General features: G+C 37.6%; 1 protein-coding gene across 1 annotated transcript; it reads right to left on the bottom strand.

Annotated features, from left to right (window-relative positions):
- Positions 1–110: 110 nt before the first annotated feature.
- On the bottom strand, positions 111–23,845 carry LOC103720310 (endoplasmic reticulum-Golgi intermediate compartment protein 3-like). The gene is made up of 13 exons (XM_008809954.3): positions 23,540–23,845; positions 17,866–17,939; positions 17,421–17,504; positions 17,198–17,278; positions 11,435–11,515; positions 5,786–5,878; positions 2,973–3,152; positions 2,778–2,845; positions 2,623–2,674; positions 2,385–2,438; positions 2,207–2,299; positions 1,624–1,690; positions 111–583 (listed from the first exon to the last, which is right to left on the bottom strand). The coding sequence occupies exons 1-13, from the start codon at positions 23,679–23,681 to the stop codon at positions 492–494; spliced, it is 1,161 nt and encodes a 386-aa protein (XP_008808176.1). The 5' UTR covers positions 23,682–23,845; the 3' UTR covers positions 111–491.
- Positions 23,846–24,397: the final 552 nt, after the last annotated feature.

The raw sequence follows: 24,397 nt of genomic DNA, 5'->3' as shown, positions 1-24,397 counted from the left end.
AACCTGCCCATTCAGGTAAATATATGGGTCACCGATGGGATGCAAAAGTTCAAGATTTGGATGATTTGCACTATCACACAGCTAAAGAACACATCCACAAGAAATCAAAGTTGCAACACAATTTCTGGAAAAATTCATTCGTTTGTTTTTTTTAAAACTGTGAAACACCTCAAGTAGTTCTTTGTCATCCGTTACAGAAATTTCTGAGTGATCACTGCCACTGCTCCACCAGCAACTCACCATTTTTACATGACTAGAATACAAAGGCTGACAGCTTTCAAGCGGTCTTTAAGATCCACAACACAACCACCATTCAGCGTGCATCATAGAGAAACCAAAAAAAAAAAAGACCCAATCCCATAAATTGTCTATGTTTACTGAGATGGTTCATTGTGAGTTGATGCCCTCCAATGCCCATCCATCTGCAAGAATCCTCCCTGACCAAGGCTGTTTGGCGGGCAAGCGTAAAAGGTTACACAAGAGTTCAATAATTAACTCAACTTTCCGAGTTCCATCTTTTTCTTGATTGCCCTCTGACCATGATAGATGAATGAATCTAATATTCCAGAAACAGTAAATATACCTGGACATAGGCAACAGTGTAAACATTCGCTTAGATAATTGGCATAAATTGAGATAAGATCTTTTTTAACTTGGAATGTCCCTCCAACTATGAAACAATACCATGAAATCAACTTATAGTGCAAAAATAAATCATAAGAAACTTTTGTTTCAAAACTGAGGAGAAAAAAGACCATTGAAATTTGACAAAAACTGTATGTATTATATATGAATGAGCTCATTCTAACATTGGATGGCTTCGGATTTCAAAAGTATCCAAATGATCTCAGCTACTATAAGTATAATAGAAAGTGCATGATATAGCTTCAGTGATGCATGCGAAAGAAGCATTCCCCTACCATGTAGGCTAAGTATCGTTCTGCATTTGACCATTAGCTTGGTTATTTCACATAATTCCAAGGGAGAAAACCTATTCAATGCCTTCTTGTAATTTCCCTATCTGATTTTTCAGCACACCATCCTAGAAGTTTTGTCAAGCAACTCATTGTGGCTAAATTTTTGATTGAGGATGAATAAGCTGTCCCATCTACTGAAAACTAGACAGATGGCTAAAGGTGACAAGCAACCCTGAGCAAAATAAAATGAGAAAAGGAGAATGCTCATGTAAAGTTGGCATATCCAAGGACAGCATTGGAAACCAAAGTTCTAAAAAGAGCCTTGGGAGTTACAAAATTTGGGCTGTAGAATCAATCTGGCAAATGCCAAAGAAGGTACTAACAATGAAAGCACCAATTAATGGTTGACCCTTGTCACAAAAGAATTATGAAAAATAATTTATTATAATAACACCCTATAGATGGGATGAACCCTGCAGCTTTGGTGTGACAATGTTAAAAATGACGATAATGCTTGCACATTATCTTATAACCTCGCTTTTAATTGTTAACCTTAGACCAATAATGCATCAAGGTCGGCTCTGTTTAAGCCAGTAAGACTAGAAATGGCGGGAGCAAAGAACTCATTAAGTCAACACAATCGGATCACATAAAGCTTCTTGTGTAAGATGACAATGACAATAATGAGAATGATATATCATAATACCTCCAACTATCGCACAAACATTGGTCAAGAAATGTAAGAATGATACATGTCCCTCTGTGAAGGTCACCTGCAAAGTGCATTCCCATAAGATGCCAATTATAGTGCAAAACACTTGTTCAAGAACACCATTACAATTGAAAGCTTGTAATCAACCATTGTTTGCATATATTGGACTGAAATGCAATTAAACAGAATAAGTTTATAAGAAGAAGGGAACAGCACAACAATCTTTAAATGGGTAAACTGTGGAATGAACACATGATACATTCGTAAGTGAATAGAGCATGAATTGATAACCGATAATATTCTGACGTATTATAAGAATGAATTTTTCAATTTACACAATCAAGTAAACATCAATAGATACTAGTCATCATATCTGGTAAATAAAACAGTCATAAAAAATCCATTCAGCTTATTTAATAGCTCAAAGATGACCCAAGAATACATATAAGAAAATGAAACTGTGAGCAGACTGTCAAATATGTCAAACTAAGTGGATAAAATAATTAATGCAAAAAAGCCCACTACACAAGGCAAATAGTTGATTCCAGAGCTAAAGCAGAACTTGTGAAAGCCTTACCCTGATTGGTGAAAGATCATAAAAGAAAAACACTCCAGGAAGAGATTGAATTCGACCAATATCATCACTCCTAAAATGCTCTGTTACAGAAAACTGCAGAATCGAACGCCAAGACATCTCAAGAGACTATCGCACAGATAATGCAGAAATGGCCATTGCATCAAACATTCATTTCTACCTGATTGGACTGGATGGTACGCCCACTTATGTCTGCATAGACAGTAGGAACAACCTGAAAAGAAATAAATTAATAAGGACTTCCCATGAGTGAGCAATACCCTTCAAACATAGTCTCAAGGTGACAACAGGAGACAGCTAGGTTCTTAGCCATGTAAGAACAAACTAAGGTAGCAAATAGGACATCTTCTTTTATCATCTATAAAATTTAAAAAGGAAGACAAACCAAGAAGACTAACCTTGATAAAATATTGATACATTCCATATGGTGCTTGTTGTGCCCATTGCACTCTAGATATTTCAAAAACCAAATGTATTATAACTTGAATAGGGGATTATAACAGTATATACAATTTCAATGGCAAATGAAGAAGTTGAGGGCATGGAAAGTTACCCATCAAGAGGATTTACAACGCCAGGAAAGTATTCTCCAAAAGCTAATCTATTAATCTTGTGGCTAATCTGGCATCAACAGAGACATGTTACATATTGAAACTGACAGACCCAAGATTTTAAACATTTTCCTGTTTATCTTTATAAACAATTTACAAATTAAAGTGTTAATTTTTTCCTTCAAAGGTTTACTTACATTAAAACTCTCTTTTTGGAATGGTAGCAAGTCATGCACGTGCATATTCGACTGCTGGAAACTTTTTCCTGGGGCAAAATGAAAATTTCCAGCCACCTTATTGACTTCCAAAAAACCGTAGATGTTGCATCCTTCACCTTCTTCATCTTTAATCCTCTGAAGAAAACCCTCCCTTTTGCACTGTAACATCACAACAAAAGTCAGCATCGCCAGGAGCTTAAATATTTTCTTTGGTTCAAAGGTGGTCATGACCCTAAGACACGGTTAACAACTGTATCAGCCACCTTTAGTTAGCCAATGTAAGCTGTCAACATCCAGGATGTTCGGAATAAGCAAATTAAAAATGTTTCATGTATTTATAGCCAACAGGATAATTAATTGGATAGCACAAATTGATGGCTGCTAGTGGCAAGATAGATATATCGTTATGTTCATTGCAAACACAACGAAAGCAGGGTACATGCAATATGGAAATAAGGATTTGCATAAGCATGGACAGAAGAGGGTGGCTGTATAATCTGGGCAGTACGGTGACGTGTGCCTCATCTGATATGAAAAGATTTCGATGGATGGCTGTGATGTATTGTAGCTTTTGGGACCCTTTAGATATTATCATTTCTTTCACTTTTTAAATGAAATAGTATTTTCTATGTAATAAAAAAAAAAAAGATCTCTTGAAGTTAGCCACCATGCTCTAGCTGAGTAGTGATGGTAGAACAAATTAATCATTTGGACCAAGGTCTGCCGAACCGGGCCGAACCGCCCGATTCAGGCAGTACCGGAAATCGGGTCGGTTCGCTAATAGGAAACGGTTCTAGCCCATAGGAGCCGGAAACACAATGGGACCGGCCGAAACCGGCCTGAACCTGCCAAAACCGGTCGGAACCGGTCAGTTCCAACCGGTTCGATGTTGACTCAGTGTAAACCGGTCGGTTCGCACCAAGTCAATTAGCACTATGGCATTATTGCCATAGTGCGGCCATTGTGGCAATAATGCTATTTAGGTTAAACTAAGATCATAGAAACATCAAAACAACATCAAAAAAGCATTAAAAAAAATCAAAATAGACTTAAATTCATAGAAAAAGTTTGAAAAAAGTGATTACTAATTAAATTTTTTGAGAGCTGCAAAACAAACAAATTAGGGTGTGCCGGTCCGTGAAACGGCACGCCCTACCGGTTCGGTTCGGCACCAAACCGGTACCGACTGTACAGGGCGCTGATCGGTACGAGTCCCTGTATCGGTTCGGCGGACTTTGATCTAGACATTCTCAAAAAATTTCATTGCAGATGTCACTCATATTTGGCGTTTAATTGATCCAAGGGGGCAGTTGGATGGCAAATCTATGTACCGCAAAGATGTTTCTATACAAATTTCTTCTTTTTAGAAAAATAAAGCCATCTAGCTTTTGACAAGGTTTTGTTGTGTGGGTGTGTCGGCTTCGGAACCAACTGTTCCATGGTTTGTCAAAGATGTAATGTTTGTTGGAATTGGGATTAGGAATTGAAAACTTTTTTTTGAGGAAAAAAGTGACCAAAAAGAAAAATGATAAGTGATGAGGGTGCAGCATGGATGGGATCGGCAGCATATCTATCAATCAATTCGGTGTTGAAAAATCTGGGGCCTCATTTCTAGTATGCAGGCCTTCACTGGGTGTACCTATGAATTGTTGGTCACTTTGGTCAGGCCTGATCTTGCGTTTAGGCAAGATAGGTAAGTTGTAGGTCTGCTGATGCTTGCAATATTGCGCAAGAGACACACCAAAGCGTTTAGGGAAGAGTGCACGAACCAGTGGCAAATATAAATGAAGTAGACAAGTTTGGAAAATAAACCTCAAAAGGGCACTAAGAATTATGTTCTCTCCTTTTGGAAAAAGGGAGGGGGAACCCACCCTAAGAATTAAATAAATCATAATAAGTATTGCAGGTCAGAGAAAGAGTAAGTGCAATTGGACGATATGTATATTTTTCCCCCTTGAGAACATGCACAACATCAATTAAATAGTTGTAACTCCTTTAATGTCAGATCATAGAATGCATTGTCCACCAAATATAAACATGCCTAATATCGTGCATCGAAGAAAATCGGGGCTCCATTACGTTATAGTGGAAATATAAGGAAAAGCAAACTGAGAGCTCTACTGACGAGCGTCCCTAACTTGACTTGCCCAAAAGTGGAGCGATGTCCTAACTCAAAAGCCGAAATGGGCTAATTTTTCAAACAATGGCAATAATACTAATGTAAATAATAGTTTTAACAAGCTAAGTAGATTGAGTTGATTAGAATGTTAATCCTTGACTGCTACGACATCTCAAGTAGGTAATCAGTCTATACCATTACATTTCCCCCTCTTTATGGCCATCGGCATAATTTGGATAGCTATGTTATTCTAGTGACATCTGTTTGCTGTACAATTTATGGTGTACTGTGAGACCATATCGGATGTAGCTGGCCTTTAAATTGACATGCCAAATACTGTCACAACTCACAACGTCCAGAGTAAATAAAGTAAAATTGAAAATATCGCTAACTATGCAATGAGCGAAGTCAAAAGGTCCATGCTTAAGCAAGCAGTCAGGATAATTTCAAATAAGACACCACAACCAACAATTAGGATGACAACATAATGAATGTCAAGATAAAAGTAATGATGATCCAAGTCACATGTAAAAATATACATAAAACTTTGCTCATGGCAGCGAAAAATAATAAACAAGCTAGATTAACTTTAAGAAGCAAGAATTTTGTCAGAGTCACAATGCAAGAAATTAAAAAATGAATCATGAAACAATAAGATTTCATGTTGAGATACCTGATCAATCAAATCAGGGTTTGACAAACCCCAACCTTTTTTTCTATATGCTTCACGAACTTCTTCACAAGAGTTGCAACAATCTTCATCCGACTGCAGGAATCCCAAAACCCAGATGATTAATCAGACACTTTTGCAGATGTGTTTCTTATAACCATAATAAACAAGGGCACAGCTGTGTAATTAGAAAATCACAATGTGGAAGAGATGCTAACTGCCCAATTTAGTGAATAAGTAGTTAGAATAACATATTTGGATAAAGGAAATCAGTGGGTGAAGCAACAGCAAACCTCATAATTATTTGAAGTAAAATATATCCTACACAGAAATATTTGTTTAAAAGACATCATTCTTTCAGAACTTTACTCATAGCCGAGGAAGAAAATTGAATTCTGTTCTCAAACTGTTCCTAAGTGCTGCATCTTGAATAATTGAATCAAAATGCATCTATATCACTGAGGGTCAAGTGTTATAGACTTTTTAGGTAAATAATGAAATTAAGATAACATTTCCACATCAATTGCTAGTATCACAATTATTATTTAAAGATCAATATGCACGTGCCAATAGTTAGTTAATTACAGTATGATCAGCCTACTGCATACAAGGAATAAGATTATATTATAGTAGATAATAAGGATAAAATTACCAACTCCTAAATGGTTGTATGCTGTAGTCTCAGATACCTTGACAAGCTGCTTCAAGGTGTCTTGAACATAACCCTGTAATGATATGCATGATATGCACGTCTTTAATAAACATACACACAGAGAGAGAGAGAGAGGCATGGTACCTCATTCAGGCCCCTCATCAAAAGAAAAAAAGAACTCTCTTTCTATTACATAATGTAATTGAAGGCTTCGCTTTGTGGGAATCCAGCTTCAGCTTATCCCAGCTTGAGGGTTTTCTTTAAAAATAAAGATAAAGGAAAGGTATTGCAAGAAACAGGAGGGCAAAAATCCTACCTCCAAGCCTTAATATGACACTTTAAACAGAGTAGCACAAAATTTGGACATCCAGAAATCATGATTGAACTTTTAATTTACTGAGAAGGATTGAGCTAGCTTTTCTATATTAAGGATGTGGACCTCAACATGCTTGCAGCGGCAACTGAATCTCCCACACTTAAATGGTGCTTGCAGTGGCAACTGAAGCTCCCACACTTATATGGACCAATAACTAGAACATTCATTGCATATGTCATTATATATTTGCATTAAGCTTTGAAGGATAAGTAATAAGGAATTAGTTTTAGAAGCATAGTCTGTCTGTCTCTTCACCTTCTATCTCAACTTGCATCACCTCTCCATCCATCACCCCACCTCTTCCTACACCCTTGCCACCAACCCTCATCCCCCACCCCACCCCCGTGTCTTTCCTTTCTGCTCCACTTGAAATGGTGTGTTTCGTAATGATTCTACTCAACATTCTCCCATATTGTGATAGGTACTTGGTATCTCCCAGCACATCAGACATTCAGCATGAATGGTGTACCAGCTAGTAGGAGCTCCTCATACTGTTCACTTCAAAGACTTTTCTGATTATTCTACTATCTTTCAGGACCACCATTTGATCTTCTCTTATGCCTCTTCACTGGAGTTGAGCCTTCACAAATGATGATCAGGCTAATGATTCTACAATTGTCGATCAATTATTGCCTTCTATATCTTTATGGAGCTATCTTTTGTTTCATTACCAACATCAAGTATCATTTGATGGATTATTATATATAGAACATAGTTTGGTTTTACTGTCAATAAATGATTAGCAAAGTTAGTATGAAACTCATATTTGTTGAAAATTATTCAAGCTACGAATAATCAAGTTTTCCACAAGGGTGGAAATGTGAAGCATGCCAAGATCACCTGACACTGTCTGATATCTTATTGTAGCAGTCCATCACTTTATTGCGTCTAACTTCTCACAAACTCATAAAGAATTATTTCATGCTTTTATCTAAGGCAAACCATTAGCCTGTGATTCTTCAGTTAGGAAAGGGTGTCCTTAGCTATGTTATTGTCATGCATGTAACTACACTATTTTATCAGGTACTGTATATTGCCCGTTAGCAGTCAAGGATCAAAATGTGAGTCGCACAGGCCACTGAGCAATGGGTGCAAATGGGTCGGATCGGGTCGGGTCCTCGGTGACCTCGATCCGACCCGGTTTTTTGTTCGGGTCCTAATTTTGGACCCAGACCCGACCCAGTTGAAGATCGGGTCGGGTCCGAGTCGGGTCGGGGTCGGGGTCGGATCTGAATCGGGTCCATTTTTTGTGCTTTTGAGAAAGAATTTGGGCAAATCTAATTTGGTCATATCATAATTATGAGGTGCTGGGTGACCCATGACTTGAAAGACTTGCAATTGACCTCCAGTCAGAACAGATGACCCATGACTTACTAAGTCGGTCTACAAGCCAAATTTCAAATCACACTACTTTTTGTCTATATGACTGATTGGACGGAACTTGGTGTCTCCCAGCTCCCCTCTCACGAGGACAAAAAAAATCCCAGACCTTCTTCCAAAATCCAATTCCATTGCAGAAAACTGGCACATGACCCATATTCAGTTCAGTGTTCCCTCACTTCCTCCCTGCAAAAGTTAAAAAAAAACAAAAACTAAAAAACAGAAGGAAAAAAAAGCCAGCTACCGAGACACCAGAGGTACCAACAGTGTAATAGATCGAGAGAGAATCCTGACAGACCAATAGTGCCATGACCCATACAAAAGAAAGAAAAGAAAAAACTCTCTTTTGCTTCCCCCCCCCTCTCTTCGGGTCCATTCGGGTCGAATCGGGTCCCTTCGGTAAACCCAAACCCGACCCAAAAAATGATTCGGGTCCAATTTTAGGACCCGACCCGGACTCGCGAGTCCTAAAATTCGGATCGGGTCGGGTCTACGCAGGTCGGGTCTCGGGTCGACCCGACCCATTTGCAGCCTTACTGAGCATGTATCATGCTAGTACCTTACCGCCAAGCACAGTTGCATGCCTGTGCATGTCTGCCAATGTGTTTTATATGCCAATGCATACCTACATTGACACAACATAGCAAGACAAGTATCCACCCAGTACGAGGCCTACATAGCACCGGCATGGTTACCTCAACTCTGGAGCAATGCAGTCCTCCAATTGGCTACTTGACTTAAATCTATGCCTTGAATTAGAAGTACTCCATTGTGTAAAGCCATGCCTTCTTCCTTTTTTAACTAAAGCCTTCTCAATCCAATGGAACCTTAGAGGGTTTCTGCAATCTTCATGAGCTAAATACATGTAGCTTTAAGACAACTCTTTCTAAGGGTGTGCAAAAAACCGACCGAATCACAAACCCAACCCGAATCAATCTCTTTGGTTCGGTTTATATCATTTTAGTTTTGGTTTGACTTTGGTTTGAGAAAGTCTTGGACCGAAAAAATTCGATTCAGTTTCGATTTGAATTTTTTGAAAACCAATTCAAACCGATCCGATGCAACCCAACCCGGGCCCGTATGTATATTTACAAATATATATTCAAACCGACCTAACCTGGCCCATACATGTCTATATATATAAATTTCAAATTTTTATTTTTTTTATATATTTTTTTATATATAAGATAGAATTTTTATGTTTGGACTTAGCCCAGCCCATTATAGTCCAGTCCATTGAATATCAACCCTAAATAAAATAATTTTTTTAATATTTAGACTCAGCCCATCCCATTTAGCCCAGCCTATTGAATATCAATCCGATAAACCGAACCAAACCGAGCCGAATTTTTTGGGTTAGTTTCAAGCAGTTTTTGTAGATGGTCAGTCCGGTTTGATTTCGGTTTTAGTACACCAGTTTAAATCGGTTCGGCTTTGGGTTTAGCTCCAAACCGACCCAATCCAACCTATGCACACATCTAACTCTTTCTACAAGTCAATTCGGCTTCTAGTTTTTCATGTTAGGACCCTTCTCTGCACAAGGTTCCCAAAACCAATTGATTGAGGGTGGATGTCATGGTGAAAGTCAATTGTTCATTGTTCTGTTGGTTTACACATTTAAGAATAGTTCACCTTGCAGATTAGGCTTGTTTAGCAAGGGAAACCTTAGTATTTAAATTTTAGATGAGGGGACCATATCTTATTGTAAATTTATATATTGGCTAGTATCCTTGCAAACATCCAATGCTTGCATGTCAAGTTATGGCCTCTATCATTGTTGAGCCTCCAGAATTTTCCAAAAAAATAGCTTTTTAATCAAATAGGGCAGATTTTAATTCGAAATAAAGGAGGCATAAGGTCCAAAAAGCTTTTAAAAACAAGCATAAGAAAGAAATATTTATTCCAATCAAACCTTGCTTATCTCAAGGATAGCTATTTCAATGAAAAGCTGTCACACGCTATTCTTGGCATAAAGCTCTTATTTTAGGAATAACTTATCTAATAACTTGATGGTTTATTTTTGAGCATTAATGCTAATACAACATGATTGAAAACTCATCAGTCACATGACAGCTACTACAAAGACTTCCAACCAGTCTCCATGCATTCTTAACAATGTTGTTAGAACCTTTGGTGCTCTCTGTCTTAACAGGCATCAGCTCTCATTAAATTTTGGAATATCTCAACAAAGAACACTTAAAAATGTGTATTATAAAGGTAAGAACTATATGCATCAAACGAAGCTCTAGTGAAGCAAATCTATGTGATATGATATAGATGTACACAGCAAAGGCCAGAGACAGACATTATGAAGAAGGGGTTTTAAAAATCATGCTCTAGGCTTATAAGACCAAACATGGCTTGGATGGATTGAGTAAGAATGGACTTGAGGGTAGGCCATAAGCAGGTCTAGTTGGAGAAATCCGTGCAAATCCATAAATAAAATCAAAAAGGATATTATATGATCTAAACTTGGTAACAAATTGATGTATCTGAACCTGAATCCAGTTCTGAATAGTAATGGTTTTAGGTTTGATTGATGGTTCAGATCCATCAGCATGTCAAAAGATAAGCATATGATTGAACTTGACGTAAGCAAGAAGGAGGCTGTGCTTGTACCATACCATTTTGAAGAGTTTATTTCGACCTTACGACAAGCTCCTAAAGGTCAAAATTGCAGATGATACATAAATTACAGAATGTCACATGCTTCCCTGTTTACTCCAAAAGATTGGAAAAGAATGATATAAAAAATTTAATACTTCATGTTAGTGTGTTCAAATCTGGTTGGTTTAATCCAAGTGAGTAAAAATCTAGATCCTAGTTACAGGATCTGGTAGGTCCAATAAGTATGAAATTAGAATCTCAAGTTTGACCTTAGACAGCCAAATGAACATGAGGTCAATTATCATGACATTTAGTTATCAAGTAATATGTGCTATTTTGCTTTTGACTTTAAGGACTTGGCCATGGATAGGATCAATCTGAAATGTAACGATTACAAACACCCATATTAAATTATCATGTCAAAATATGAATATACAGTTACATAAAATCGTCTCCCTAAATAAAAGAGGAAATTTATGAATGATGAATGAACAAACAAAGTAGGATAAAGTTGGAAAACCATGGATAATAGAACATTTGCTACTCAGCATGAAAAGAGTTCACAATGTGGTTAATGATAATTGCAAGAAATGCAATGTCCAAATAACGCTTTACTACTGCTGCAAACTGAATATACCGTTTCTGCACCATAGCAAGATCCGCAATATGTCTCATTGTGTTCAAGCCTCCCACCATGTTTTTGTAAAGGCCTGTCAATCTGTTAAGAACAGCAAATGTCAATTCATATATTGCAGCAAGGAAGAGAAGATACAGACCAAAAAATGAAATATAGTTTATCATTAAGAAAACGAAAATCGTATATGTTAAAAATTAAATTAAAAAATCACATAATGAGAGGAAAAGTATAAAGTTGATGTGTTTTTCCAATGACATGTATCAAGAGAATTTTAAACAAATTCAAATGTTCAATTCTTAACAAGAGAGAAAGCTACCAAAATGACTTCACTCCACTATCAGAAGGTGGCTTTATGCATTTAAATTAAAAAAGTAAGTTTTATTCAAAAGAAGACTTTTTAAATCAAACCTAACTTCCCTTCAGATTTTGTTATGTCCCAGATCCTCTCCTATATGAGGACTCTTCAAGAATTTGTTTCTTATGCTACACTTAGTTTTCCAACATTATATCATTCATTCGTGAAGCTTTTAAGCTTTGCTGATAAGGCTTACCCCTGAGTCTCAAACTGCACTACTATCCTGGTATTCTCATATTTACTAGACTCCCATATTTGCTTGAACCTTACATTTCCCAATTATCAACTTCATACAGCAATTTTGGTCTCATTACTTTCTTAAATCTTTTCCTCGAGATAAGTGGAGTTTAATAAATAAAATATACTCCAAAAGCAAGCCACTACATTCACATCACTTCGATACTATTAGAAGTATTTCATTTAGTTCCCCATTCTTCTGAAATTTACAAAGTACAGCATAGCATAAAATATCTCTGCAATATCCTTCTTGGCCTACATTTTGATTTTGGGTTTACCTGCCCTATACAATATGTTTTGACTCAAACAAAATATAAATATTCACAAATTTCAATCAACGTATCTAATTTATCATGTGGAAACTTTTATACAGCCTCTTATCTTCTAGGTTCTTACTGAGAACCCTTTTAGCTGTTCCCCCTTCACAAATTTCTTCCATCAATGCCATTTACCACACCTATATAATTCTATTTCTTTTATTGGCATTTTCAATTTTGCTACAGTTGTGCACAGTTTCCATTAAGCTCCCATGAATACTTGGCAGTAGACAGCAGTCTCATGGGAAGGTTCATGAGGGAATTGCGAACTAACTAGCAGAGGTAATGGCAGGGCCTCTGGGGATTTCCTGTCATTGAAAGCCAACTTGAAGAAGAAAGTGGGCATAGAAGATGAGAGCATCCATGTCAAAATGCAAAACAGGGCTTTCAGTGGCATGCATTGAGCTATGCACCGTAGGAGACAAAAGGAAGCCAACCTGGAGGGTTAGGGTGCTCAATACATCTTCTTTCCTTCTTCACTTTTCACTGTCTCCACCTCACTAACTTTTTTTTTCCTTTTGCTTCTTTTTCACCCCTCAGAGAGAGAGAGGAGGGAGGGGGACCCATCAAGACTTCATTACACAGAAAGGGAAAATTAAATGAAACATCCAAAGCAGGGGACTGCAGCCTCAGACCGTAGAAAATCCTAAAAAAATATGAAAAAAGGTCATGTGAACAGATTCAGACAAAACAAGATCTAGACGAGCAAAACAGAGAGATGAAAGATCAGTCCCTGCTAAACAAATTAATGATCACCCAACCAGAGGAGACTGCGGCAGCAGAGTTGACATTGTCAAGCGAATCTTATTGTCCCTTGCACGACGTCCTCCACTGCATGTCATTTTTTTGACTATTATTTTCTGTTTTCTATTGACACAACAGGGCATGATCTTTTAGACTTCTACTCAAGTCCCTCTTTTTTCGAAAAACATACACTAAAAACCTAGGAGTTTCAGTGAAGTCATGGAGAAAAACAAAGAGATAGTTTTAGTCCTATTGTTGTCGGTTTTATTTCCAACCCATAGTTTGCCTAGTTTAGTGCAATGGGGATCTGAGTCCTTTTTTCATTGCAAAATCATGGAGATGACACTCTTCTTAGGTTCTCAGGTGCCAAATTCCACAAACCTAGAGAATTCAGGTCAAGAAGCCAATGGAGCAGGAACCAGCATGTTTTAGGACTGCCATGTCAAGATCCACAGGTGGGTCCCTGATTTCTTACTTATTGGAGTCCAAGAGGGTTTCAGGTGCTTTAAGAGATTACTATCCTTTGTAAGGATCTATTCACAAAAGTAATATGATAGTAGATAAAAAGACTGAAGGGGTGATGAAGCAGCAGCTGTGGACTGGCTGTAGACTGAAAGGCAGGGGGTCACAAAAGATAAGCTGTGGACCCTAGAGAGAAGGAGAATATAGGAGGAATGAGAAAGAAAAGTGAATAGAGGGAAGGGTAATAAATGTTTTTGGTTTTAAATGCAAATATGGTATTATATATTTTGTTCAAAAATTATAATTACTAATGAATGGTGTGCTGACAGCTTTAAAAAGCCATCAAAAGATATGTAAAAAGATTCTCCATTGCCGTATCTTATCATTTAAAACAGAACAGGATACCAACAGCAAAATTTGTAGGGAATACTAACTGGCACATGAGAGAGGTTAACTAACTTGAATCATAGCAATGTCTACACGACTTAGATGTTTTCATTTACACCAAGAAGATCACTTGCAAAATATGGAGCCATCTCATGACAAAGTATGAGACAGCTTGAAATATATATTAAATTAGGATGAATTATTTACTCCTAGAACAGATATAATCCTAAAAATGCTAAGTTATGCACCTACAATTCCAAATTTTGTACTGAATCCACATCCTAATGATTTTAATTCAACATCATAGTCTAACAAACCATAAAGCATAAATAGATGCAAATATAAAAAAAAGGGCATCCCACTGCATGAGGCTCCTGCTATCGTGGATTCTGGGGGGAGTCAGATGTATCCAGCTTTACTCTCACATGCGAAGAGGCAATTTTCATATTTCGAACTCTGTGATACCCGGGTCACAGCGGAGCAACCTTACCATTGCACCAAGGTCCACCCTCTATAAATGGAAGCAAATATGTTCAACTAAAATTAGCTTTAAGTTTTGGTTTCTCCCCTTAAAGATCCTTGAAAACCAGTCCTTGTCATAGAACCGGTACATACTTCATTGAAAGAACCTAATCTATCTTTGGTTACTGATGCAACCTAGATGAAGATAGGGCTGCTTGTGAAAATTTGCAGGAAAATGGATTGGATCTGATTTAGATATGGTAATTTCTATTGTATAAAATTAGCAAATAAAGTAAATATGAAGAAATAAAGGCGTAGAAATGGAGAGAATAAAGTAGCGTATGAGATAAGAAGGTAGAAAAGGTAGAGGGAAAACGGAGGGTCACCCTCCCCTTGCTTTTCTTCTTTCTTTCACTGAAACTTCAAGTTACTGTGCATGAAAATGATTACATTAGCTTATACATCGCCTGCTTTGGCAGCCTTTAATCTCCCAATTTGCAGCCTTATAGGACTCAATTAACTTCATATCCATGCAAATAAAAAACCTATGGTCCCAAGCCTTTTAGCACTAAAAGCTCTAATATTATAACATGGAAGCCTTTGATAAACACATAAGAACATGAATGTCATCTGCATCTCCACTCCTAACACCTCTATTGCTACTCCTACTTTCGACAAACACAACCCACTTAGTTTAGTTCTTCTTCCAAAATAGAGAAACAATAGAGGTGCACTAACTGAGTGAAAGTGTCATTATTGAGTTACATAAATAGTCGGAAAAAAATCTAATGGAGGATCATGGCCATTTATAGCTTTCTCACATGCATTGCATTACCAAGATCTAGTAAGCAATATGAACCATGAAGCAGCCACCAGCCAAAAATCTGCTAAAGTTTCTAAATAAATTCAGACGAAGATTTAGCTAACAAAGAGGAGACTTGGGGCCTAAATAAGGGCCAGTTCTGCCTCTTTGAACCACCTTTACTGGGAGCAGCAAGAGTGAACCCTGGGTTTTATTTGGGCTGGACCTTTGTGGCTCTAACCACACAAGTCAGCTTTATGAATCATGTGACTAGGAGACAAAGAGGCCAGCATTGTGTTTTATTTAGGGATGATTTTATATTGTTCCAAGCTCAATTATGAGGCTGGCCTTATTGAGAACTTCGGACAAGCGCAGTCCTGATCCAACCCATTTGGATCTCCTAATAGTTCATGCATACAATATATATATATACATATATTTTCCGAGGATCAAATTTGTCTCCTACTTGAGAAAAGTTAAATATGAGAAGCATAACCATGATTCACTCCAAATGATTTAATCTTCTTCAATACCAACCATCTCATCATCATTACAATGTATTCATGTTTTTTGCAAGTTTAACGCTCTTTTTCAACAGGCTATCAAGAAGATGTGAACCCACCTCATCAAAAAAACAATGGTGATTATAGGAATATTGTTTCAGTTTTGCGCCTTATACTGTTTCAGTTTTGCATTTGCTTTTAGTTTGCGCCTAAGACATAAATGTTAACATTGTATTCCTTATACTATCTAGACTTGCCAAACTTACATAAATAATCGAGGTTTACTTCCAGATTGCATAAATCTAGCCAATGTTAGGATCAACCCATTTTTTGAAGCATCTCACAAATCTAGCCCATGTTTAAAAGTCAACATTATGTTGAACAATAATAAAAAGTAGTTAAATGTTGGTAACTTTGTCACAATTGAGAAGGGTCATGTGAATGTGGATTGCAGAGTTTCGAGGCTTCAGTATATATGGTCCATAATCCATATGCAGTCTCCCTTAGAGAGTCAATGAAAGTACTCATTATATATGTTTTGCAATTATTGACAAAAAAAAAACGAAAAATGCATGTCCAAATTATCCGGCAAGTTGGGCTATGGCACCAAAATATTTGTGACTCCTAGAGACATCATCACGCATGTTCATGCAATTTGTTATCTAAATTGCTTCTCCTCGAGTTGTAAAATGAATATAGACAGACTTGCAAAATGTATGTAAACAATTATAAAAGATGTATCATTATGACCCAATAACATCAATACCTACTTCTAGATTATTGTAGGAGATAATCTATCTTGTCCATTATCATATGCGGACTCATACTACCTTTGATTTGCTAAGTCCATTCAGAACTAAGAAATCGTAATAAACAGATCATGGTTAAGTACACATGCTGTAGGATTTCCACTTTGGCCATGCATTCATGCTGCATTCAACTGCTTGCAAGAAATGATGTCTTATTGCAAGACGCATGAGCATATATTTGAACAATGCAAGAATACTTAGAATTAAGACACTGAAAAATAAAGAGTTCATCCTACGCCATGTTTATTCAATAAATAATGGTCTTAGACAAACTAAATCTTAATATGTCTTTGACTATGACAACCAAGGTTCGCCGTTTCGGTACCGGACCCCGTATCGGTGCCACACTAGCACAGTGTCGGTACGGTACGGTCTAGAATTTTTTTTTGCATACCAAATGTCGGTACGCTATCCGTACCGGATACCGGTACGATACGGTATGCTCTATACCATCCGGTTCAAGCCAGTACGGCGTACCTTGATGACAACCATTTGCAAGTCTTGCCAAGTATTGGTTTTAAACAGTCATAATGAATATCATATATGTCTGTGTATATACTTGACTAATTGAAAACATACATGTATATGTGCATTAATGCAAAAGCATTTGGATCAAAAAGGATAGTTTTCAGTAACATTAATTGAAAAATGCAACTTCAAACAGCTTCAATAACAAATTGCTGACCTTGGGTGCACCAATCCCATCTTGTCTAGCTTCAATAACATTGCCATGGGAATCTATCCGTGTCTTAACAATATCATGCCCCTACAAAATCCAAAGCAAGAAAAGAAATCTATTAAAAGATCAGTCGAGAAGAGTCCCGAAACAATATAGCTTATTGCCAGAAGGTATGCTCAGTTTGACAGACTCCTCCAACAAAGAGAATGAGTCTAACAGTAATACATACTACATCAAGGTGCTCTTCTCCACTGATATCCATGGCATCAAGGCTGAGCATAGAACATGGAAGGGCAGGGAAGGTGACATCAAACTGCACTTTCAATGATGAAACATGAATTAAATGTGAGAGAAGCCTTCAAATTTCAAAACAAATGATTTATGTGGACTTCAAAAGAAATAGAAGTTAAAATTATGCCCTGCTTTTTCTAACAAATGGATATATAGCAGTCAAGTTCCTTATCAAATGACATGCTTTATACCACAAGATTTGTAAACTAGTCATAAACTCTCGGCGGTTAAGTTACTACAAAGCCAATGAATAAAAATATCTTAGAAAAGGGGAGGAAAAATAAGTTATTGTTTCCAAATGTTGAGTTAAACTCATAAAAAGGAACAAGCTTTGTATATGAAGCTCTGACAAAAAAGTCTTCCATGATACAAAGTGGTATTACATTGATACGAAGTCTTGCTCCTCTTGAAGTATCCACCACAAGCTTTGTTTCTGTAACGGCATGAAGATACAATCCTGCAACCAGAAGTAAAATAAGCATAATAAATAAAATACAAGTTAAAGTAGGAAAGCAAAATATTAGATAAGGGGAGAAAGAGCATGGCTGGAAGATCTATTAAGGGACAGGTTTTAGTGAGAACCAGATAGCTTGAGACTTTTTTGGGGTAAATCAGAAGTATTACAGGCTGCAATTACAAAGACTTCCAATATGATTAGATACAAAAGACTTAATGACTCAGCAGGAGCAACAGCAGGAGAGGTCCAAAGGCGATAGCCTGACTGATTGGCAAGCCAGATAACTATTTAAAAAAATACAGTTAAGTACATAATACAAAATGAATCACGTGGAAATTCCTAAATGAGAGGGGAGAAAACCGAGGGAGCGCTCTGCTCGTGTCAATTAACTATTTGACAAACTAATTGTGTAGAAACAATGCCTTAATTAGCATTACCGTAGCATGATATGCTGTTGAAGTAAGACCTATCAGAGACATAAACTGAAAATCATGTCTAACATTAGAGATTATGTAACTTGCACTCATTAAATTTTGTAAAATTAGAGCTTCTTTTTCAAAATAAACTATTTAACAAAAAATGTTGATATCTCTTTATTCCTCTTCCTTGCACTTTTCAATACTTGGTAATCTGTTCAAAAGAAATGAGACAACTATGCTGAAAAAACAAACTCGTCAACATTAATCGTAGATTGACTAAGTTTGAAAAACTTTACAGAAAAAATGATCTAAGAATTTCAAAAAAAAAAAAATTGACACTCCACTCCTGTCAGTCTCATCATCAATACATTATAAATCACAATATACACAATGCCTCAAAACTATTTAGAGTCAATTGGCAGGCCCTTGGTTTAGGGAAATCACAGTAAAAACCTCATGAGCCTTTTCAAAAGTAGTCAAAACAATTGTTACCACTCCCTAGTTGCCAGCTACATGCAAGTAAAACATTTTGTAACCCTTCAAATTCATTACACCAATGTTATAATTCTCATTGAGAACAAGCCTTCCACACCTCTAACACACTGGTGCATTTAAGGTGCATCACTTAGAGTTGGCCTGAGAGCTAAATCCAGAAGAATGTGCTGTGGGATAGGTGATCTAGAAACCAACAAAAAAAAGGCGGCCATGGTGAAGGCCACCTATGGGATAGGCTTCGACTTGTAAAAGAGCCTGGAACACAAGTCAGGCTCCAAATCGGACATTTGAACTAAATGCAGCCCAAGCCAAACAAATTGGCAGAGCTAGCCCCCAACTTGAAGCTCAAAATAAATATGTATATACATATATACACACACTATACACATAATATACACCAAGGATTATTGTACCGGAACCGAGGCCCGGACCGGTTGTCCGGGGTATGGGTCGGTATGCCCCTGTGCTGAGCCCGTACCGACACAGTAGAGGCGGCAGAAGAGAGGGAGAATGGGAGAGAGGAAAAGAGAGAGAGGAAAACAGTACAGGGTGGGCCCTCGTGCCACCCTCCCTCTCTCTCCCTCCCCTGCTCTCTCTTTTTCTCTCTTTCCTTCTCCTTCCTCTCGATCCCAGTTTCTCATTTTGGTTGCCAGAACTGTCCTGATCCGCCGCCAGTACAGCTCGATATACCCCGAATCAGGTGGTTCGTAACGGTTCCACCGACCATGATATATACAACATTTTTTACTTATGCAATTATTATAAATATTTCTTTCTCTCTTAAAGTCCCTGATTGTAGCCCACCCCGTAGAGCCACAGCCCTCATCTCCAGCTCCCCCACCCTTGTTCAATTGCCAGCCACCTCCTCTTCATGACCAGCTACCTCAAAACCCAACCTCAACCACCCTAGTTACCTCCATCTATCTTTTCTCCATCCCTACCCTTACTCTCGCCTCTCTATCTTCTTTATCCCCAGAACAACTCGTGCATCCCAATGCTCAAACATCCACCTCCATTTCCATCCCCAATTCCAACCATTTAGTCAGACTAAACCCTATCCTCACCCATCCCTATCTGCCTCCATTCCCCTTTGCCTTTACCCAACCCCTCTAACCACCAACATCATCAGCCCTTCCTTCACACCTTTCCCACACTCGATCTCCTCTCCTCCATTTGACCACTAGCCCCAAGCCAGGCTTAGGCTTAGGCCTTGTCGTTTTGGGCTTGGACCTGACCTTAGCCTCTTAGTTCAAGCCTAAACTAGGCCAAGGTTGCCCTCAAGTCTACAACTATTTTATGTTGGAGCTAAGGTTGAGACGACCCGATGTAAGACTAGCTAGTTGTCAGCTCTAAGATAGGAAGTAATCACATAGAAAATATTCGTAACAGGGTAGCCAAAATATGGGCCGCTGAGGAATTTGAATTAAGAGCATTTTAGTATGTTTTGGTCCTGGTCAAAACCTAAGCCTCCACCTCTAGTACCCAGAAATTTTAGGTGTACCAATCTTGATCCTAATATTTTTTCCTCAAACCTAACATATGCATTCTGCAACTAGCAAACTGAGATATGATCAAAGGTATGAAAGCAGCAACATATTTTATGATCAATCTCCCAAGTCTCCAATAAGCCACCCTAGACAAATAGGTAGATACACGCTCAATATCCTCAATGAAAGGCAAATAAACACTAGCTCTATCAACTACTCCATGCCAATAGGATTGACATCAGCTTATTCATAAGAGTTATAAAAGTGCCCAATTTGTTTGCAGATTGAGCATTTCAACTCATTCCTGCACTAAGATTTATAATTCCCAACGAGTTAAAGCAACGACGAACCAGAAACCCAATAGATTTACTCCAAGCAGGGGATGGTGTATTAGATGTAGGTGTTTTCTGAGTTATGAGTTAAAACCCTGTCCTCTAGCATTGAAAAAATCTGATATGCGTTCAGATTCAAAGAGTTCTTCTCAACTCCCTCTCTAGAGATAGTAACACCATCATTAGTGGAGTGATTCGGATATCCTCTGTTCACTTCTCAAGGATGACCATACTTGAGAACTTCCCCATAGGACAGAGCAAAGCCACCAATACCAGGCTCGGCAGAGGAGTAATTCAAAGGAGGGTTAGGTTTAGGAAAAAAATAACTGGAAAAAGTTTCGACCCATTATCAGAGGTTTACGTCGCCACCATTCCCTGGGGAATGGTTCCATCTTATCAGTCCTAAAGTTTATTTTAAATCTTGTAGGATGCTTGGTCTCCCACTTACCAAAAGGTCTCCAATACCTCCATCGACACATCAATGATGTCTTCCCATTAACCGATATGTAGTAACTCCACCAACCATTCTTGTCTTGAATACGAAGTGCCAACCATCATCATCCACCTGCACCTTGGAATCAAGGCAGCACCACCAGAAAGAAGGAAAACCCTTTTCTACTTTGCTCTCTCTAGAGTTTCAGAAATCTCCCTCTAAACTCCCCCCATTCCTCTCGCTCTCCTCCTCCCTCAAACCCTCTATTCCCAACCCCAAGCTTCCCACCCCTCTGCTCAAAGGTAGCCAATCTACGGTATAATATCAAAGTAAGGAAAACCAAATATAGCTAGATAAGAAGAATGAGACCATTTCTTCCTTAATAAGTAGCATCTGATGCTTATACAATTCATTAGCTTATAAAGAATCAAATACCATTTAACATGTTATATGTAGAAAGACTCCAATAAGTCCAAAAGTTCTACATGTCATAGATTATTATTTACTTAGACTATTCATTTAAATTGAACCATATCCAATGACTATTTAATACTAAATACTCTATACTTTTAAAAGAAAAGAAAAGAAAAGAAAAAACTCCAAACGACCACTATTTCCTAATTATCATGGTCTGAAGTTTTGATAAACAAAACTAAACACTTTGACTTCAAATGGGACCAATTTGAAACTCTGGTCAATTTCAGTTTCTAGACAAAATTTACCTATAGGGACAAATTATACTATGTACATCCAACAAAACTCTTTCATCATTCAGCAACTTACGGTAACTACCTCCGCAAGTCTACATTAATTTTACAAATTCTTGAAGATTTGAATGCATCATGAATTGGGTTCAAACGAATTTCAAAAAAAAAAAGGCCATAGGCACAACAAATCTAAAGCTTAAACAATTTAAATTTGCATCAAATTAAACTCTAACATGATGTGATATATGTTTTTTTTGACTATTTTATTCATAAGAATATGTTTATGATTATTTAAGTGCGATGCTAGTGGAAGAATCCACTCAAAGGTCCCAAACAATATAAGAAACCATTAGTTGATGTCCAAGATATTTTTGACTGTTTTATTTTTCATATTTATTTATATTAATTCTTTTATACTTTTCTGGCTGAAACTACAATAGCCAGAGAACCAAAACTCATTTGGCTGGCCAAAACCAAAATGAGTTTTCAAACCACACTAATTATCTTCATGATCCATTTAAGAATCAGCTACAAGAAAAAAAGGAATTTTGAACATAGTTGTACTCTATAGGCCTTAATATACCCCATCAGTATATTTATAATATAAAAAAAAACCTTCCCTTGCAGGAAAAAAAACTGTAGGCTTAAGAATTAGCTGATTAGTTCCAAACAATCACAACCCACTAGGCTGACTTCTCAGGACAATTAGCTGGAGCAAAACTCATTTTTTTCAACCATTTGAAAAGGGCATAGTTTCCAAATCAAAGGTACACACTGTGATGAGAACATGCCAGCTTATCGAGCTGATAAAGTTCTTGGACGTTGGACTAAGTGACCTGGCATTGATTCCTACCTTATCCAGAGTTTGGGGCCGTTAGGGGCATTTGAGGGAGGACAACCCCCATTTTTGTAGCTCACTGGCTAAGAGGGCTATCGTCATCCTGTAGCTCACTAGAGAAGAAGAAGAAGAGAAGAGGAAGAAGAAGAAGAACTGTGATGGCCTCAATGATAAACATATCATACTCCATAAACAAATCATATTTCTATCAACTGTAGTTGATTCAATGGTTAGGACAATATTCAACTCAAATGTCTGGATTTATGAATTTGATAGCATGAGGGACCGAAAATAAAGTGTTCGATCTAAGGTTTTTTATTTTTTTCCCTTCATACCATTTCTTCCAACAATATATGTATGAGAAATAGCTTCTATGGCTGACCATTGTGACACAAAACCAAATTAATAGGTTCTTGCTGCATCTTTGTCGCCCTCTTGGGCCTCTATCATAGCTCCGTAACAAGGCTCATATTTATAATACAAACAAAAACAAAAATACGTATATTCCGATTTTAATGAGTTTCTAGTAGTTCTTGAACCAGCAAGCGGCAACTGCCAGAGAGATCTGACCTCATACGCATACAGATGACAAGTACCCGCTATAAGGTTGTTACGATGACATCACGATTTTATGTTCCAAAAATCAAAGGTTACAACAAGAAGTTATCGGAAAGTAACCGCACACCAATACAGGAACAGCCAAAGACACCCCATAAATTTTCTTTCCACAACAAAAAGCAAAACCCTAATACTAAAAATAGGCGGAAAACCAAGCATGAAAGCCAAATCCCAACAGCGCTTATCTAACAAATCCATTATATCAAGCAAATATCATACAGCATCGACGAATAAAAGGAAAACATAATAATTATCGAGTCTTTCCACTTACTGAGTTCGGAGATGAAGAGGAGGAACATGACGATGGAGGACATAATGGTGATGATGCCGCCGGAGAGCGTCCGGCTGTAGAAATCCTCATCGATCTTAGGGTAGGCATCCAGGTTCCGCAGCTTCCCGAAGAAACCCTCCATTGGAAGAAGCCCGTGAAGAGAAGACGAATCTAGGATAGAGATAGATCCAAATAGAGAAAGAAAAACCCTCTATTTCCCCTTCTTCCTCTCCTCTTCTCAAAACTACCCTTTTTTTTCCCCCATGGAGGGTTTTCGGGCTCCCTGGGCTTTCCTGTTCTTTTGTGGTTTATATATATATATATATATATATATATTCCTTGCGTTGTTTGGGTTTGACTTGCACGATGTCACGGTGGTAATGAATTGAGATTTGCACACCTTATTTCTTTGTCTGGTTTTGGTCGTTTGGGTGGATCACGGACCAATCCAATTTGACGTTGACACTATGTCTTAAAATCTAGAGGGGTAAATGGGTTACATATCCAATCCCCGTGTCGCCTGATTTGGACTTGACCATGAACAAATTTGATCCCCAAGGGTCGAGACCAAAAGACTAGTCCCAAGTTAAGCGTCAAAACTCCAAGTTGAATATGCAAGTAAGCCCCATTTGGAAGAGCATTTGAAGGGTCAAAAAGTACTTTCTGAGCTCAAAAGTATTTTTGGATGAAAAATGATATTTAGTAAAAATTTTAGAAAGCTGTTTTAGCTTTATTAGAAAACTAAAAATAATTTTTTGAAAGAAGCTCCATTTTGAATCTTTCCAAAAAAGCTATTTTGAGCTTTATCGGAAAGCTGTTCTTTTGACCAAAATATTCATAATAAAATATAACAATTAC

Source organism: Phoenix dactylifera, unplaced genomic scaffold (assembly GCF_009389715.1).
Source record: "Phoenix dactylifera cultivar Barhee BC4 unplaced genomic scaffold, palm_55x_up_171113_PBpolish2nd_filt_p 000664F, whole genome shotgun sequence".
NCBI classification, from domain to species: Eukaryota; Viridiplantae; Streptophyta; class Magnoliopsida; order Arecales; family Arecaceae; genus Phoenix; species Phoenix dactylifera.
This window is presented reverse-complemented; position numbering and strand designations above follow the sequence as displayed.